At 44.8% G+C, this 19,310-nt stretch overlaps 1 protein-coding gene across 2 annotated transcripts in view; it reads left to right on the forward strand.

Moving 5' to 3' along the window:
• Positions 1 to 6,552, forward strand: part of TSPAN7 (tetraspanin 7) — a 122,541-nt gene extending 115,989 nt beyond the window's left edge. The window contains exons 7-8 of one of the 2 annotated variants that reach the window (XM_026513299.4): positions 5,238 to 5,313; positions 5,559 to 6,552. In XM_026513299.4, coding sequence (XP_026369084.1) covers positions 5,238 to 5,306 — 69 coding nt within the window. In that variant the 3' untranslated portion in view covers positions 5,307 to 5,313; positions 5,559 to 6,552. The remainder of the gene's footprint in view (positions 1 to 5,237; positions 5,314 to 5,558) is intronic. The other variant, XM_057310791.1, reaches the window with a different exon arrangement.
• The last annotated feature ends 12,758 nt before the right edge of the window (positions 6,553 to 19,310 follow it).

Genomic DNA, 19,310 nt, shown 5'->3' on the forward strand with positions numbered 1-19,310 from the left:
CTTTAGGTCTCATCAAGGTACCACACAGTTGTTGGGATAAGACAACAAAACACAAAGCCCAGTGGCATCGCCTAGCCAATACCATTCACCCACAGGACCAGACAGGTACAGCGAGGCCGAGACGTGAGACCTGCCTGCCATGCTCAGTGGGAGGCAGGGGAAGAAGAGCCACGGCTGCCTTTTACTAGCGTGACGTCCTAGGAGCTGCAGTTTTTAATGGCGCCAGCAGCCGCAGGGTTTCTGGAAGCTGAAGCTGGCTTCCAGATAGCCAGTAGATCCAGGGCCTCTCCGGGACAGCAGTGGCCACCAACCAGACGCCCATTCAGGAAGAACCAGCCATACCGGTCCTGGTCAATAACCCAGAACCCAAGCTTTAGGCACATGTATTCAAAATTTTTAAGACTGGTGTCAGAGTCAAACCTAGCAGATGTTGGCTGATGTAGGCGAATCAGTCACGTTGGCCAATGTCTTGGCCATCCTATACTAAGCAGGCTCTCCTGACTAGAGGCCAAAGTAGGTAGAAAGGAACAGAGCTCTGTCACGTATTCTCTCCCCCCCCCGCTTCTCCCTCCCCCCTTTCCTCTCCCGCCCTCCACCTGCTCCTTGCCCTTTCCCTCACCTGCTCTGCTGACACCCACATCCATGCTATCATCTGTGGGAACAAACTGGCCTTGCACATCCGTCATGTCAGAAATTAAAGGCGGTATAAGGAGGAAGGCAAACTAAGCCGAGGCTTGCCTTTCCATAGACTGTGCAAAAACTTGGTCCCTGGTTAGCTCGTTTAGCCGATTTGAAGCCCTCGAGTTCTGTTTTGGGGCAGCAGGATTGGGCAGGCATTCAGTGCTTCTCTTCACAAACTCCCATGGCCTGAGCCCTCCCAAGGGAAAACCCATCTGTCTGGACTCGATGGGCAGGTCCTGCTCCCCTGTAAATTCCTAGCAGGAAGTTGAGTGTTTTGGCAGGGAACCTCCTCCCTGCACCTTTGGAGCTACTCTTTTACTCAAGGGAGCTTGGAGAGGGAGACACACACAAGCAGTGGGTGAGTGTGTGCGCGTGTGCCCGCGTGCGTGCACGAGAGGGACAGGGAGAGAGGGGATGAGAATGGGACTATCGCCCGCGCCCCTCCCCTTGGTTGGCCTTCTGCTGTGTGTTGCAGGCAGGGAGTGGGAACACTTCCAATGTAAATGGACACAGGCCTTCGCTAGACATGGATTAATCCTCCACGTCACAGAATAGTCCTGAGTGGGGACGGTAGAGCTATTTTCCAGAAGGGGAGGGTTGAGTGGCTTGCTTGCGGTTGGGCTGCTATTCTGATCCAGGCTTACAGTTCTGACCTCCCCACCTGGCCTGCCGTATTAAACATTTGGGCCAAGGATCACCCTTGTTCTAGCCTCAGACAGCACTTAAAGGGAACTCGTTTTGTGCTTTTATAACGAAAGGAGTTGAGTCTCTGAAATTGAAAGGAAAAAGGTAGTCATCAAAAAATACAGGTCCTCCTCCTACCCACCCATCCCCTGACCCTCACCCCTGCGGGGCCTCCCCCGGGGCCCACAGGCTGCTGGGATGATTCATTATGAACCAGGAACTCTTTTCTGGGACTTGTTGACCTTTTCCATGTAGAGGGCTGGACAAAGCTGTTGATAGCCTTGACGAGACACGGCCAAAGAAGGCTAACGGAGCAGTTCACTTACTCCCCCGGTATCTTCAGGGCCCGAGATGGTCCCTAATAGCACTTATACAGTTTTAGGTCAAACCAGATTCCTTGGCACTTGCCCAAGACATGGAAGTTTTATTTAGTCTCCCACCTCGGTCATTAGCATACAGTCTCCACAGGCTTTATAAGGATCTAAGTTTTTCACCTATTGCTTGTCGCTTGCTTGTTCAGAAAGTTGCCTTTACAGCTTTGCTGTCCTCTCTGTGGACAGGAATCAGGAATTGGGCCACCGTTGCCTCCCATGGTGATGGCAGGGACGACGCCCTCGGCCTCTCGCCCCTTACCTCTCTGGTCTTTGCTGGCCTGGGCCCCACCTCTCTTGCGCCCCTCTCTCCTACCTCTTGGCATCTGCCGGGTCCCCGGTGATTTGCAGAGCCCCAGGGAGACAACCCATGTCTCTCGAGCTTCGTGGCGCTCGGACCGCTCAGGCTGTCTATGTGGGAGGGCCTTGAGAAAGCCTGGAGTCAGCCTTCTGTTAAGTAGAGGCCCTTTCTTCTCTCTCCCCCTCTCTGGTTTCTCAGTTCTCGAAGCGGCAAAATGTCCCAGAGGCTTCCATGACCCAAAAGAAAGCAGAATATAGTACTGACAAGGCAGACAGTGGTAAAAATAAAATGTCACCTCAAAAAAACTAGATGGAGATGAATTACAGAGTCTTAGTCAACCAAATATAAGTAATCTGGTCTAAAACTCCAGAGGCTGTCTGGCACCAGGCCTTTCACCAGCCGCGGGAACGGCAAGGGGTGGCTCTGGGGTCTCCGTCCTGAAGGGTTTCCAGCATGAGAGACCAACCCCCTTTTCCTCTCTCCATCCGGGGCTTAAAGCAGAAGTCTGGCCCAGTGCCTACTGACTGCAGCCTTGATACACCCCAGCAGCGTGCTTCTCGGGGGCACAGAGCATACCGCTGCTCCTTGAGGTTTTCCATATGGTTAGCCTGGAACAGGTTTTCGTCTATATAAGGATGGACATTTCTGTCTACAGATGAACTGGGTCTAGTGGCAAGCAAGCGTTTGTCCTGACTCACACTGAGGCAGAGCCCTGACGGCCTGAACAGGCTTCCCGTTACGTACCCAGAAATGACCTGGTAACGGCTGCTATGAAATATAGGGTGCTTCTCCCAGCTACTGACTTTCCCTTAACTTGGTACTTAGAGAGGTGAGAGGTCAAAGTTTTCTCTCAAATATGGTAAAAACACTATAGCAAATTTGAAATCCGTAACCCTGCGAATAATCCAAAATGCCTACCACACCCCAAATCCTAGTTTTTCTTGCACTAGAATTTAATAAAATAAAAGCCAGTGTGTACAAAATACTGTTTTCATATAGCTTGTAGGAACCTCAGTTCAGGATGCTTTTTTTTTTTTTTTTAGGAAAACAAATTCCTTAGTAGATGTTGGAAAATAATTTTAAAAATCTGTCGTCTTCTGTGGGCAAACAGGAGGTATGTTCCTGCCCCAGAAATATAAAACTCAGTAAGGTGTTTTTTTGTTTTGGTTTGGTTTGGTTTTGGTTTTTTGTTTTTTAGAAAGCATCTTTCTTTTTTCAAATTTTTTATTTAAATTCAATTTAGTTAACATGTACTGTATTATTAGTTTCAGGGTAAAATACAGTAAGTTTAAAAGCAAGTAGCTTTCATTTGTACCGATACTTGTTTCTGTGACAAAGTATGTCCAGTGCTTAAAAATGATGCTGTTCCTGTTTTGGGAAAAAAAGAAGTGGAAGCACATGCTATATTTCCCTGAAAGCAGAAATTTTAGATACAAGAAATATTTAAGCATTCTAAGGAGTCTTCTGGCTGTGTCGCTCACGAATTGCCATGGAGGCCAGGAGCATCAGCACTGAATTATGGGAGCGTTGCAAACCACGGAGTAGAATGGTCACTGTCCTAAGTGCTTCAAGCACACGTGAGCTCAACAGGGAAACACGAAACACGAAACTGATCAGCTTTACAAAGAAAAAAGAGTTGAGGGACTCGAGATGAAACGAAGAGATACCCACGGAAACCCCTCTGTCCAGAGTTTGCAATGCAAGGCAGGAAGGAACCCCTGATAGCGTGAAACAGAGAAGTGATTTTGGAAAGGACAGGGTCTGGGCTGAGCTGTAGGGGTGGGGGGCCAGGAAAGGGGCTGTCCTCCGACAGGGGAAGGACAGTGGAACCTTAAGCCCTCTGTGAGCTACCAGTGTGGTTTGGGGGAAAAATGTTTAACCTCCCCTGAGCCCATTTTCTTATCTGGAAGGTTGGGATGGTCATATTGTGCAGGGATGTGGTGAGGGTTAAATAACATGGTACACTTGGATATGCTATACCTCTAATGCTTGCTTGTTTTTTGGCCGAAATCTGATCTTTAAGAGTATCGAGTGTGTTAGGGGCATCTGGGTGGCTGAGTCGGTTAAGTGTCGGACTTGATTTTGGCTCAGGTCATGATATCAGGGTCATGAGATTGAGCCCCAATTCGGGCTCTATGCTCGGCATGGAGCCTGCCTGAGATTCTCCCCACCTGTGCTTTCTCTCTCTCTCTCTCTCTCTCTCTCTCTCTCTCTCTCTCTCTCAAAAAGTATCAAGTGTGTTCTGGTGTACATTGGTCCCAGAAAATGGCGGGGGGGTTAATTTGTGTCATTTGGCACAGAATTCTGGAGGTTACAGCCATGGTTCCTTTGGTGGTTTGGTGGTTTGGGCAGGATACTATGTATTTTGTGGCACAAAATGAGGTTGGCCAGAGCCTTGGTAGGAGAAAGGGGGAGTCCAATAAGGTGGTGATTTTTCCTCACCTGATGGAACTTACGGTTTTTATATTTCACAGCATAGTTTTGCTTTTAAAAAGGAAGATAAGAATCAGGGATTTCAGCAAGAAAGGTAGCCGGGAGGACTGGCACCCGACCGGGTGGGTGGAAAGCCAGGGGACCGGAGCTCAGGGGTTGCCCCCAGCCATAGTGGGACCCGGTGTGGCTGCGTGTGTCCCACCTGTAGGATAAGGGCCGCCGCGTGGCCTGCATGAACTGCTTCTCTCTCCCGGAAGGCCTGTTGGCACACCAGCGCTGGGCGCCAGCCCTCAGAGCGTCGCAGTCCGCACGTCTGAGGTGGAAACCAACATGTAGGCTTAAAATATCTATAGGGTGAGAGACAAAGAGATTGTCCTGTCAGCTAAGGATGGCTGAGCGATTGCACCATGTTGAGATATCTTCCCAATGCGCCTGTTTGGCCTTTTTGTGCATACCTTGCTAATTCTGTGGTCCTTCCATTTTTTCCCTACTGTCGTAACCTGTCAAAAGTTGTTTTTAAGCAGCCAGAGCACGCTAGAGTGGAACCTTATGACCAGTTCTAGAACCTCCAGTTGCCCTGCCCTAGCAGTCAGACCCCACCAGTCTTAGACCCCACCAGCGAAGTCACGTTCGATCTTTTTCATTAGTGCGCTTTTCCTCATTTGCATACAAAAGCCCTCGGTTGTTAAAAATTACATCTGGGGGGTCAAAGAAGTGTGCAGGGCGGTGACTTGAGATTGTGGTCTTCGTTTCTCTTCTGGCAACAGCTGATCGGCATGCTGCTGGCCTGCTGTCTGTCCCGGTTCATCACGGCCAACCAGTATGAGATGGTGTAAGGAGAAGGTGAGTGCACGTGGGGAGCGTTTAATTTCGGGGTTCTCCCTCTGGGGCCCACGCCGCCCTGCACATGGGCAAGGGTGCCGCCCGGCCACTCAACTCCTTGACCTCGGTGGCACCTGCGCACGTGCTGAAACCCCGTTTCCGTGGAGCTGGGGAGGATGGTGCGGAACGTCTGAACGCTGCTTTTAGCTTGCTACCCTAAGTCCTCCGTGGCGGTAGTCACTCACGTGGTTTAATTTCTCTCGCAGTCTTTCAAGCACGGTGGAGTCAGACACCTGTTCTAAAAAGGAACCACAGCACTCTCTGAAAGACTTCCAGAGGATGTTAGAGCACAGTACCTAACACACCCGCCCCGCGCTCCCCTAACCCCCAGCCAGCGTGCAACCGACCCGCCCGCGCAGCCTCCGCTCCGCCTGCCAGCCCGCATCCCGCGTAGCGTTCCATTTCGTGAAACCCCGTCGTGCCGGAGTGTAGCCGGGTTCCCTGCATCCAGTCCTAGTGGACCCCACCTGAGGCCCCCTGCGTGCCAGCGCCTCCATCCGTGCTTGGTCCAACTCTAGCTCATTGTAGGTGACTGGTTATCACGCCATCCCTGGCCCGGCCGGGCCCTGCATGTAGTGTGGAAGGTTCCCGCTCGCCCTTCGTCGGGATTGATAAATGCCATACCCCTTGATGTAGATAAGCTGATAGCTAAATGTTCTTTTGGCTTAATCTCCTTTGGTTTAGTTTTCCCTTTACTAAGGCCCTTTCCTACCTTGTTCAGGCTGCCTAGGCTGTGTAAAGAGAGAGAGAGACATCAGTAATCGTCCGTGAGGAGAAAAAAGCCTGCGTCATGCACGAAGGAAACAGCTGAGCGTTAGGTGGCCTTCTTGCTCGTTATTGTTACGTGCCTGGGCACGTGTAGACAGCTTAGCGGCCCCATGCCTCTCGGATGAAACCTGTATAATCCTGTTACCAAGCTGTATTGTTGCCTCCTGTGAAGGAGATATTACTTCTGTTCTTCCCCAATTAATTAATTGCTCTTGTGTTATTTTACTTCTTTCTGTATTTTTTCTTTGCATTGACATTATGGACATCGAGGACCTCAGCAAATCAGTTTAAAAAATGAGTGTGAAGGGGGAACAAAAGTCAAAATATTTTTAGAAGATCTTAAGAAACAATGCCTCTGTCTAGCATGCCAACAAGAATGCATTGATATTGTGAACATTTGTGATACATGTATTAATAAATAGAATCATTACAGATTGCTGTGTTTTGTTCTTTGCTTATTGTGTAAGCTTCTAAACACGTATTTCTACTTCATCTTGCTCTATAGGGGATTGGGAGTAGACCACCTTACACACTACCACACCCCTCCACGCATGCTCCCACCCTTCCACGCATGCTCCCGCTCCTCCACGCACGCTTCCACCCTTCCACGCACGCTCCCACCCCTCCACACGTGCTCCCACCCATCCACGCACGCTCCCACCCTTCCACGCACACTCCCACCCCTCCATGCATGCTCCCACCCTTCCACACGTGCTCCCACCCCACAAAACTAGCTTCTGGCAGTGCAAAAACTGAAGGGTCAGACTCTTTTATGGACATTTCAGAAACCTGAATCATTTATCGTGAACAAGATGTATTGTTGGCTGCAGAAATAGAAGCTTCATATTATTTCAGGCTAGAGGCAGAAAGAATTCGGCAAAGTTTTCAAAATCCGAATGTCATTTACAAAAAAAAAAAAAAATGGAAACGAGCATCTATTCTTTCCTTCCTTGTTTCTAACAAGCATGTATTCTTCCCTTCCTTCTTTCTTGTCTGGATTGAAGAAACTCAGTCTGGAGAACAGATGACATCAGACCATGAAGTCGTCCCCGTGCCCTGGTTTGTACTAAAGTATGGAATCCTTACACTTGATTTAAGCGTTTTAGCAATAGGTGCAGTATAGATTATCTGCAATCTGTATTTTCCTTCTTAATGAGTCACCTTAAAAAAAAAAAAACCTCATGAAAGCATATATTGATTGTTCCCAAATAAGTGGATCTAAAAAGCTCCCTCTTGTCTGTAGAACAGACAGTTCCTCTTTAAAGGGTCAACATTTTTAGGGAATTAAGATCTTTCTTGGAGTTTCCTTCGGTTTTTCTCTAACTTTCTGTGTTGCGTTCTTAGCTCATTAATTTGTGCTTTAAAAAATGTGCTGCTTTAGCTGGATTTCAGTTTTGGTTTGCAATTTTTGTTGTCTTTTATTCCAGACATTTTGCAGTTTTCTTTAGGATTTATGCACTGAACCATATAGGAATTGATTTTTTTTTTAATTTCCAAATGTGTAGAGTTTGAGGCTGCCTTTTTGTTCAAACACACTTGGTTTGTAAGATAAAGATTCTTTATTATTTGTTGAGGCTCGGTGCCCTAGTATATGGCCCCTGTTTGTTCTGTGTTGAAAGGTATGTGTATTTTCTAATTATAGGTGCAGGGTTAGAACAAGGTTGTAAATACATTCAAATAGTAAATTTTAGGACTATTGTTCAAATTGTGTGTTCTTAGGAATATTTTATCCGTTTGACCTATCAGGTTCTGAGAATGGTGCTTAAAATCCCCTACGGGGACTGTGAATTTTGTCAGTTTTTGCTTCGTGTATTTTTTTAAAAGATTTTTATTTATTTGTCAGAGGGAGAGCACAAGCAGGGGGAGCAACAGGCAGAGGAAGAAGCACGCTCCCCACTGAGCAGGCAGCAGGATACAGGACTCGATCCCAGGACTTTGGGATCATGACCCAAGCCAAAGGCAGACACTTCACCGACTGAGCCCCCCAGGTGCCCCTTGCTTCATGTATTTTTAAGCTATGTTGTTAGGGACATGCAAATTCAAGATTATGTCTCATTGATGAATTATTTCCTTTGTCATTATGGGCTGACCCTCTTTATCCCTAATTATGATTTCTCTTTTAAAGTTCATTGTGTCTGACATTATAGTTGTTATGATTACTTTTCTTTTGGTGAATATTTGCCAAGGGTATTGTTTCAGATCCCTCTGCTTTCAGCCTCTCTGTGTAATATTTTAGACGTGTCTCTTAAACAGCATATAGCTATATATTTTTTTCTTTTGTAGCTCAGTCTGAGAAAGTCTTAACTGAAAAGCTTAATCCATTTATATATTGTTATTACTGATATATTTGGTTTTATTTCTAACACATTTTTTTCCTGTCTACTCTTCATTTCTTGTTTTTCTTCGCTGCCTCTTTATTTTGAATTTATGCATTATATGTTTATTCTTTTCGTGGTTAATCTTAATTTCTTACTGTGCATACTTGAAATGGAAAGTTAATCAGAATCTCCATCTTCTTCCAAAATAACGCAAAGACCTTGGAGTGCTTTAATTCTGGGCACCTCTCGCTTAACCACCGTGCTTCCGTTCCCTGATGCGGTATTCCTGCCGTCTCCCGAAATGGATCCTGTCACTGTTTTTAGGGTTTATTTAGATTTATCTACATGCATATGAGTTTTTTGTTTCATTTTGGGTTTTTAAACATTGCTTCTTGAATCTTACCCTTTGGGGTTCAGTTTTGGGTTTTTTGAAGTACGTGTTTTGTTTTTTATTTCATTAAGGGGTTTATATGTGCTAAATCATCTCAAACTTTGAAAAATGTCCATGTCATTCGCATTCTTGAATGATGGTTTAACTGGGGCTAAAATTCTAGCCTGGTAGTTGAAGGTAGTTCTGGCCTTCTGCTATTATTAACAATAAGTCTGATTGTTCATTTTTGGGTCATTTATCATTTCTCCCTAGTAATGTCATTCCCCCTAGTTGCCTTTAAAACCGTCTTTTCCCCCCGGTTTTATTGAGATATAATTGACCTATAACATTGTGTAAATTCAAGATGAACAGTGGGATGATGTGACACGTGTACATTGTGAAATGTTCACTTCAGTGAGGTTGGTTAACACGTCCTTCACTTCATATAACTCCCAGTTTTGTTATTGTCATGATGAGAACATTAAAGGGCTCCCTTCATATCAACTTTCAAGTATATAATACAGTATTTTTAACTGTAGTCACCATGCTCTATGTTACATCCCCGGAACTTATAAATCAAAGTTTCTGCTCTTTGACCAACATCTCCCCATTTCCTCCACCTCCCAGGACTAGGTCCTGTTCTTTTTATAGATGCTAAAAAAAGACAATTGCATGCTGACCTTTGGATAGCCGAATCATGGTTAGTACCAGACAGCCTTGGTCATCATTGCACGTAAAGCACCCGGAAGAAAATAACGCGGGTCTTATACTGATGCTACTCCGGCGCTGTTGGATTGGGTGTTTTAACGCTTTGAATCTAATTGCCAGATATTCTTCTTTCTAATCTTTATGCAAAAACAACTCACTGAAACACTGGAAGACTCTCCCTTTGTGATACTCTTCCACATAGGATGGACTTTTCCGTCGTCTGTGTCGTGTGGAGCCTTTCATTTTGTTTCCATGTCTTTATTTCTTGAAGAGCATCCTGGATCACTTCCTAGGTTATGTCTTCCAGTTCTTTCCTCAATTTTGTCTAATTATTTTTAATATTCTGTAACTTATTTTTCTTTTTTTTTTTTTTTGGTCAAAATCTTCTGTTCTTTTTCTTTAGTGGCCTTTTCTTTCGCTGACTTCCCATCTTGTCTCTGCTAATCCTCAACTGTGTTTATCCTTTCTTTCAGATATTCTGATATCTAAAGTTCGTGAGTGCTAATCCTCTTGGACGTTGGATTTGCTGACCGTCACTCATTCTAGATTGTTCTCTTATATTTTTAGTTTCTGTAAGTAAGCTTCAGGGAGGATTTTTAAAAATGCCTTCTTATTTGGGATGAATTTTAGATTTATGCAGAGGTTGCAATGACAATACAGTGATTTCCTGCCAGTCCCCCCGATGTTAACACCTTCTATTACCCCTGGTACATTTGTCAAAACTAAGAAACCAACACTGGTACATTACTATTAACTAAACTCCAGATTTTACTTAGATTTCACCAGTTTTTCCTCCAATGTCTTTTTGTTGCTGTTGTTCTAGGATCCAATCCAGGATATTACGTTACATGTAGAGAGTGGATTGATTTTTCTGTGGTAGTACCATGCTATCTGGGTTATAGAATTGTCCCTGTGGAGAGATTTGCATTTGTTTAGCCAGGCACCCAGAAGTTTTGTTGATCCGGAACCAGATTTTATATTAGCTTCTCAGCTTGAGGAATCATATACAACATAGGTAGTATAAATTTAGACTCCACACCTGTACATGTTTGTTATTTCTATAGGTTTTTTCCTACTTTCCCCTTCACTGGATTTATGCAGGGTCATGCGATACAGATCATTTCTCAGTGTGGGCCCGAGAATATGTCTCTTGACCCTTTGTAAGGGTTCAGTTCTCCAGGCATTGAAGAGTTACTAGGTCCAATACCCACCACACCCTCTACCCCGGTCCCTGATAGAACACAGCCCATGAGCCTGTTGCTCCAGCTTTAAGTTTCTTTGTTTCTCTTGGTGGTTCATCTTTTTGTCTTCAGATGTGTAGTTAATTCTTTTTTTTAAAAGATTATTTATTTATTTGACAGAGATAGAGACACAGCGAGAGAGGGAACACAAGCAGGGGGAGTGGGAGAGGAAGAAGCAGGCTCCCAGTGGAGCAGGGAGCCCGATGCGGGACTCGATCCCAGGACTCTGGGATCACGCCCTGAGCCGAAGGCAGACGCTTGACGACTGAGCCACCCAGACACCCCAGATGTATAATTAATTCTTAAACACACTTTTATCCACTCTGAGGTTCTGCCTAGTGTGTATGGCTTCATTTGTTTTTCAGTTTTTCATGTTACCAGGACCTATATTCTATTATTTGCAATATATTGCATGTTGCCTCCTTGTTCTCTAATTGTTTTGTGTGTAAATAATTTCACTCACAGTTGGTTAGGATCTTTTAACAGTATTCTTGAGGGTGAGGACAATGTCAGTACTGCCCTTATATCCCCACAGTGACTGGCAAAAAAGAACTTTTTAGGTTCTCAAATTACTTCGTAAATAACAAACGAATGAACTCTAAGTCTTTAAACTATGTGCCAGGAGCTTCACTGGTCTTATGTACATATATTTTCTTCGTTTATTTTAGTTGTTCCTTGAGTCCTATTTGTTATTTTATCGCTAGAATTCTATGGCATTCTATTTTTGCCTCATGTCTTGTTTTCCATTTAATGTATTACTATTTTTATCTCATGGATTTGTCATAGTTTCTCTCACTGTCCTCAATATAAATAACTCTTCATGTCTTGAGTAGTACCGGTATGATCCAACACAGATTCTTACTTAGACTTATAGTTAGAATCCTGAGATTTTTGTTTCCTAGAGGAGGAAAAGTGGTGGCTTCTGTCTCCTAATAGAACCTTCGAGATAGCTGTATAAATAGGTTAACGCTCTGTGTACGCACAGCAAGTTTGACCTATTACCCAGTACTGTTTGCCACAGAGAGCTGCCAGGGCCCGGAGGAATTCCTTTATCTGTTCTTGGATCCTTTTGATCCATTGTGTGATGTTTCCAGGGAGTAATAGAACTTAATTCAAAGAAGAGTGATAGAAGACTTACTGGATTTAGGCCATGGGACATGCGAGGAAGAAGATGTCTTCAAGCAGTGTTGATTAATTTCCATGTATATAGCAGATCGTGCACGCATCTTTTTACTGGAATAATTTAGGTCTGTACAGTTGATTGTGAAAAGGTCAATATAACATCTTCTATGAATACAGATGTATTAGTCACCTATTTCTTTATGAAAATTACCCCATCACTTAGCAATTTAAAATAACAAACACTTATTATCACAGTTTCTATGGCTCAGGAATCCAGGCGTGGCTCAGCTGGGTGCCTCTGGTTCTCAAGGTCTCTCATGCAGTTGCAGTTAAGCTGTTGGTTGGGGCTGCGATCTCCTTTAAAGGCTCAGCTTGGGGGAGGGAAATCCACTCTGGCCTCATTCAGGTGCTCATTGACAGGTCTTGGTCCCTCGCCACAGGGACCTTTCCATAGGATTGCCCTGTCCCTCCATAGGCGGACTCGGCAGCTGACTTGCCCCAGGGTGAGAGATCCAAGAGAGAGGGACTAAGAATGTTTAAGGCAGAAGCCACTTTCTTACAACCTAACCTCAGAAGTGACATGCCATCGCTTCTCTAAAACTCTATTTGTTGGAAGTCAGTGAATAAGTCTAGTCCATGCAGAAAGGGAAGGGATGACTCGAAGGTGTGAATGCCAGCAGGCTAGGGTCACCGGAGGCCACTTTAGAGGCTACCTGCCGCAACTAGATTTGCTTCCCTTTGGGACATACTGAATGACACACCCAGTTGACAGAGAACAGTAACTAAACTGAGGAAGAAGACTTTTGTACAATAAGTTTACACTCCACTGTCATTGATCTTGGTGTTTTCCGTTCATTTTTTCATCACTAGCCAAAGCTTGCTTCCCCCCCACCCCCGTTTTGGCACCACTTCCTCAAATATTTTTCTTTAGGAGTTAGAATTTGTGATAGTCAGCAAAATCAAATGCTGCAAGTTTCCAAATATTAGAACTATTTTTCATTATCTTGGAAGATTTTCTAATTTGTTCATGTCTACTATCTTTTGGAAAAAAAATCTAGTAATTATCTCATTTCTGTACTGCCACACACCTCTTGGCGAATTAACCCTGCAGAGAAAACATTAAAAGTAAATGACTTGGTATTTGATTTTTAACCCTTTCTTCCATTACCTTCACGAGGATCCTTTTAAAGGATGCTGGCTGCAGTTGAAGGGATGGAGCAGTGGGGTTGATACTGGTTCTATTTGTAATTTCTTTGGTAGCAAGAAGATCACATTTTTAAGAGGACATTGATAAACTGATAGATGAATATGTCCAAAGTACTCTCCAGAATAGTAAGCATCTAGAAATCATGTTAGAGCTGAAGGGATCTGTGACAGCCTGGTTATGCAGGTTTGCGTGCAGGGGAGTGCGGCATGTTGGGGAGGTATGGAAAAGCATGGGAAATAATTTTTTTATTTATTTGAGAGAGAGAGAGAGAGAGAGCAAGTGAGCACAGAGGCAGAGGGAGAAGAAGACTCCCCTGCTGAGCAGGGAGCCCGACTCAGGGCTCAATCCCCGGACCCTGAGATCATGACCTGAGCCGAAGGCAGACATTTAACTGGCTGAGCGCCCCAATAATTTTCTTTTTTAAAGATTGAGTTCATGAGAGCTCAAGCCTGGGCCATCTGCACACTCTCCTCCTGGGCAGTTTTACCCATCGCTGTTGCTCAAGTGACTTCCGTCTTCACTTAGCCGGCTCGCATATCTCTTTGGAGCTACAGATCTGTATGATTCAGCTGTCAACAACCACAGGGCTGAAGGAGTAGAAGCCCAGCGTGGTGGTAGTGGTGAGGCTGACTTGGACAGCAAATCAAGGGAATGTCCAGGTCAGTCTGGTGTGGATTAAGAGGAATGAGCATTTTTGGTGGCCTTTATTTATGCAAGCATTTCATGGATATTTATTGAACACCTACGATGTGCCAGGCACACTTGTGAATATGGGGCTACCACGTGGCAAGACAGAGCAGGCCTTTGCCCTCGTGCAGCTTACGTTTTTATGGAAGCAGGCAGATGATCAATGTATGAAAGAAGAAAATGAGTGATCTATTTTAGAAAGAAATTGGAAGTGGGTGACGTTGATGGCCTTAAACAGTCCAGCTTTTGCTCTGTGTTTGAATTTGTCTCTGAGAATGGGCAGTCAAGCTCTGACATCTCCTCTGAGTTCATTTCGATGTGGGCTGAGATGCACTTGAAGCTTTGGGTCGGGCAGGGTGCGCCCGGTCGCTGTGTGTATGTGGGGAAACCGGCCGTTTATGGTTATGTACACAAGGCTGAAAAGGTCCCCCAAGTAAGAACCCTGAAGACGCTTCCAGAAATTCAGTTATTGTCTAATCAAAGTTCTCGCCTTGCAAAGAAGAGTTAAGAGCTAACTTCCTACGGAAGACGTAACTGTGCGCGCGCACGCGCATCAGTGAGGCGTGCCCGTGCTATGCGCGGGGTTGATTAGCCTGTGGACGACCTCCGGCCCTCCCCCCGCAGGGCCACACCAACTCTGCATGTTGTGACCTTGGACTTGAAGAAAGGGCTTCAAAGCTTCTTAAAGTTAGAAAACCTCGTGACGCTCCTGAGAAGAATCAGCTACACAAAATATGGCCCTAGATCAGCAGTGGGGGGCTTCGCTGGGAGCGTGTTACACGTGCAGCACCTTTGGCCTTGCCCCAAATCGGAGTCGGAATCTGCATTTTTACAGGATCTCCAGGGGATTCATATTCACAAAAATGTGAGAAATCCTAATTTGGGCCACTGGTTCCCTAACTTGGCCGTGCTTTGGCATCACCTGAGAGTGAAAGATCCCCGGAGGACGGCGATGTGCAGCCCAGCCTGAGAACACTGACACGGGCCCCAGACTGAACCTGAGAATGATCAGTGTCCTGAAAATGTGGGCCGTTTGGCCCCCTGGAAAACCAGGGCTAGCGTGTGAAGTCAATCGGCTAGAACCCCCTACCACCGGGGTAGGGTGACACAGCCTCCCACCGCAGCCCAGCCCCACATCCTCCTGGAATATGGAAGCCAGTATGTAATGACTGGAGAGTGGCTATTCTTGTAAGTGGGTGGGGGGGGGTGGCGAGGGCATTGAGAATTCCTTTCCAGCAGATGGTATCATTTATCAGCTGGTTTAGACAGCAGCAAGATCTCATTTATATGCAGCGATTTTCTGTCTTCACCAGGGATTAACTCAGTAGCAACACTCAGAAAGACTACCCTGCCTGCTACTCACCCTATCCAGTTTAAATTTATTTTATGTAATTGTATGCAATAATTTATCTGTGCGATTCCTCCAGGGGAGGAAGCCACACGGATTGCTCAAACCGCTGAAGGCAGTAAACAGAATATGGCCTTATGCATTTGTGAAGCCATAAAGCAAATAGCAGGGGATTGTTGAGGGAGGGGAGAAGGTGGCTGAACATTCAGAAGAGGATACCTTGGGGGGGGCACTTCTTCCTTTCACCCCCTCTATCTCCCAGAAATATGGTTCAGCAAATTCAATCTGCATTAGGAATTTCTGATTTTTTACTTTTTAAAAAAGAAAACTGAATCGTGGAAACAGGCAAGCGCATGCTCTATCCTTTAAATTCCAGTGGTTTAAATTCTTTGTGGTCCCAGAGTTGCTTTAGCAGAACAAGTGGAGGTGAGCTAAGAGAAGGTGGGTGTGAAGTTCTATTTTCTTGCTCAAGAGGCAGGCTACCCTGAGCTTTTGGTTACAGGACACTCATGCTGGCCCATTAGAACATGCAAGAAATCTAAGCCGGTACCTTCAGGAGGTAAGTATTCTTTTCATTCAGTAGATGAAGGTATTAAGGCTTCCAAGACTTGTGATCTTCCAGACCCAGTGTGCATGACAGCTGAAAATACCAGAATGTGCTTACATCGCAAAGCCAGAATCCCTAACTCCGTATATGAGTACCATTTCTCACGGATTAATCATGGGAGTACCCATGCCTGTCTACCGGGGCACAGATGATCAATGGGTAAACACAGAGTAGCCAGTCCACTTGGAGATAAATTATTACATGTGATTCTGTATCCACCCAGTTCCTTTGACATAATAGCATTTCATTTCAAAAGAGACTCTGACCCTTGTCAGAGATCTGTGCTGGGCCTTCTTATGAGGAAGAGACAGGAAGTCCAAAACCTAGCTGTTTGTCCCAGAACAACCCGTAGTCCATGAAATTGTTCTGAATTAAGAATTGTAATCTTCTCAGCAATCTTCATTCTGTTTTTATTGTGGTAAAAACATATAACATGAGATCGGCCCTCCTAACGAATTAAAAGCAAACAGCACAGTATTGTTGTCTGTAAGCATGATGTAGCACAGATATCTCTAGAACTTATTTGTCTTGCTTAACTGAAACTTTATACCCATTGAACAGCAACTCTCCATTTCCCGCTCTCCCTAGCCCTTGGAAACCACCATCCTACTCTCAGCTTCCGTGAGTTTAAATGACTCTGTATGCCATAAGATGCTTGTTGTACAGGAAATCGTGATTTGGTTTGAAGATTCTCTAATTTCCTTTTATCTTCCCAATTCTAGTGTCTCTACGCCTTCACTATTATAAGGAAGACATGCTCCCAAAGGAATAAAAGTGGTGGTGGGAGGGGAGAGACAGTAACAGCATTATTGTTGTATCAACTAAAACAAGGATTCACATGATCAATGAACTTTATCACAATACCCCCCCAAATAATTTTATGTTAATAGATCTTAGGGGGTAAAATTTGCTTATTAATTCTGGATTCTGAGTGTAAGAATCGGGAAGATATTTGGGGGGCACAAGTGCTTTGGGGCTATGGGACCTGATTACAAAGGTAGGTATGAGGCTAGGCAATCTCTAGCCTTGTTCAAATTTTAAATTTAAAAATAAATTGCAAGACTTACTGGTGACTACACTTACTGTGGCAAGCACTGAGTGTTGTATAGAATTGTCGAAACATTAGTTTGTACACCTGAAGCTAATATAACACTGTTTTAATTACACATCAATTAAAAATGCTGAGACAAACAAATGAATTGTAACAAATCTTGGAACTTTCAAAACAGGGATTCCTTAATGTAACAATTTTCCTGTGATGGATGGTTGTGAGTAAGAGTAGAAGGAGACACACAGCCAAAGTCCTGGGCATCACTGCCAATGGAGAATTTCCAAAAATGAAGTCACGATGGCTCGGAAATCGTAATATAAACCAATGAGAAAACTGGATTTTTAAAAATTCCCTTTACATAGGACTCTCTCAGATCTCATGTTCTAAGCCACCAGTAGCTTTGTCTCACGACTCTGAGGTAAGTCAAGTCCCACTGGCAACCTCGAGGATGTTGTTTATGCCTTTGGGCCACGTTGGGAGGAAAGATCTCGGAGCCAGGGCATTTCTGTGGACTGTTTGCTATTTACCCACGGCCTGGCTTCTGGATCACAGTCGAAACACAGTGATCAAGTCTGAGCTGTCAGCCTGAAGGCTGGTAGTGAGTCGATTTCCACGCAGATGGCAACACAACCCTATCATGCTTACCTCTGGAGCCTCCTAAAAATGAGATTCTAAAAAAAAGCACACTTCCCCCAGGAAAGCCCAAGGGTGCCCGCTGCATCCCTTCCAAACCTCCTCGCAGCCCACCCCCTACCTTTCCAGCCAGCAACCTCGCACAGACTAACTCCCAGAGAGTTTCATGGGAGAAAGAGAAGGGGCCATTAGTAACTTCACAGGCAGGGGCCAGCAATGAGGATAAATGTGCCCTTTCCCACAGAGTCCCGTGAGATTTGTGGCAGATATTATTTAAAGTTCAAAACAACTATATATTAAAATGAATCCGCACAGGCAAGAAGGGGAGAATCAGTCAATCAGTCACATCTGCTGCCCTTCAGGCAAACAGTCTGCAGCTTTTTTTCATAAAAATGTAAGATTATTATGAAAGATATTGGCTCTAGCAGGGACATCTACCCTTATTCCGAGGTATCTTCTGCCGAGTGCCCGGATGTATAAAGGTGTGGCACAGAGCGAAGTGAGCCCAGCCTGGGGGTTTTGTATCTTCACATAGAACAACAGTCATCGCCACGAGGCCAGAGCTCCTTAAATCCCCCCACCTACCTTGATAAGGTGCTCTCACTAGAGAGAGAAAAAAGGCAATCACTTCGATGGTTTCTTGCCTTTTGCCCAATTTGGGGGTTTCCTCCATCACCAGTTCAGCTGAAGAAAACCAAACCTTCCCTCTTTCCTGCTTTCCCCTAGGAAGGCGAGTCTGCTTTGCCCCCGCGGCGTACTCCGAGGATCCCCTGATATACCACCAACTCCACTCGGGGGAAATCAACCGGGGCCCCCTTCGAAACCCTCCAAGGGAGCTCTGGATCGGGTGCCGGGGCCCTCCTGCTGCCACTGAGCCTCATTTCTGCTGGCCTTCGGAGGAGAAGGGACGCTCCCTGGGGAGAAGAAAAGGAGGCCATGAATGGCATCCCCTGCTGAATGGCAGCAAGGCTAACACCCTGGCAATTAGAAGGGCAAAAATTAAGCGCCAACGATGTTAAAATGGATATATAAAGAGCACTCAGCTATGGCTCATAATAGGCTCTTCCTAAGTATATACCTCAAAATAGTGAGGGCAAATGTTCACTAAAAGGTCCAGCAAGCATACCCACAGCAGCTTTGTTCACAATAGCCCGAAAGCAGAAGCGACTCAAGTATCCAGCAACAGCACGATGGACAAACTGCAGCGCGTTCCTAGAACGAATGGATGGACAAATCCGAAACTAAACTGTGGCAAATGGAGCCCAACGACATACAAAAACAGTAATACGTTTTAATACATGGGGTTTATCTCAGGAATTAGCAAACCTTCTCTTCTACCTTGTACTGAAAGTTCTAGCCAGGACCATCAGACAAGACAAAGAAATAAAATGCATCTAGACTGGACAGGAAGAAATAAAAATTTTCTATGTAGAAAAAACCTGATGGAATTTCAAAAATGACAAGTGAATCCATGAGCCAGCAACGAATCATCAGAGATTGAGATTTTTAAAAATACCATTTACAACATCAAAAAACATGAACTACTTGGTGATAAATTTTATCAAAGATGGATCAGGCCCATATATTGAAAAGTATAAAAAACATTTCTAAGAGAAATTAAGGAAGAGCCAAATAAGAGAGATCTCAGAAACTCAACAGTGATGTCCGTTCCCCTCAAACTGATCAGTTCAGCGCAATCCTAATCATAATCCCGACAGGCTTTTTTTTTTTTTTTTTGTAGAAATGGATATGTTGATTCTAAAATTCACAAGAAAATGCCAAAACCACTGAAAAAGAACAAAGTTGAAGGGCTAATGCTATTTGATTTCAAGAAATATTATAAAGCATCAGTAATCAAAACACTGTGGTATTGGAGTCAGGTAGTTAAAGAGATTAAT

The sequence above is a fragment of the Ursus arctos genome, chromosome X, assembly GCF_023065955.2.
Source record: "Ursus arctos isolate Adak ecotype North America chromosome X, UrsArc2.0, whole genome shotgun sequence".
NCBI lineage: Eukaryota > Metazoa > Chordata > Mammalia > Carnivora > Ursidae > Ursus > Ursus arctos.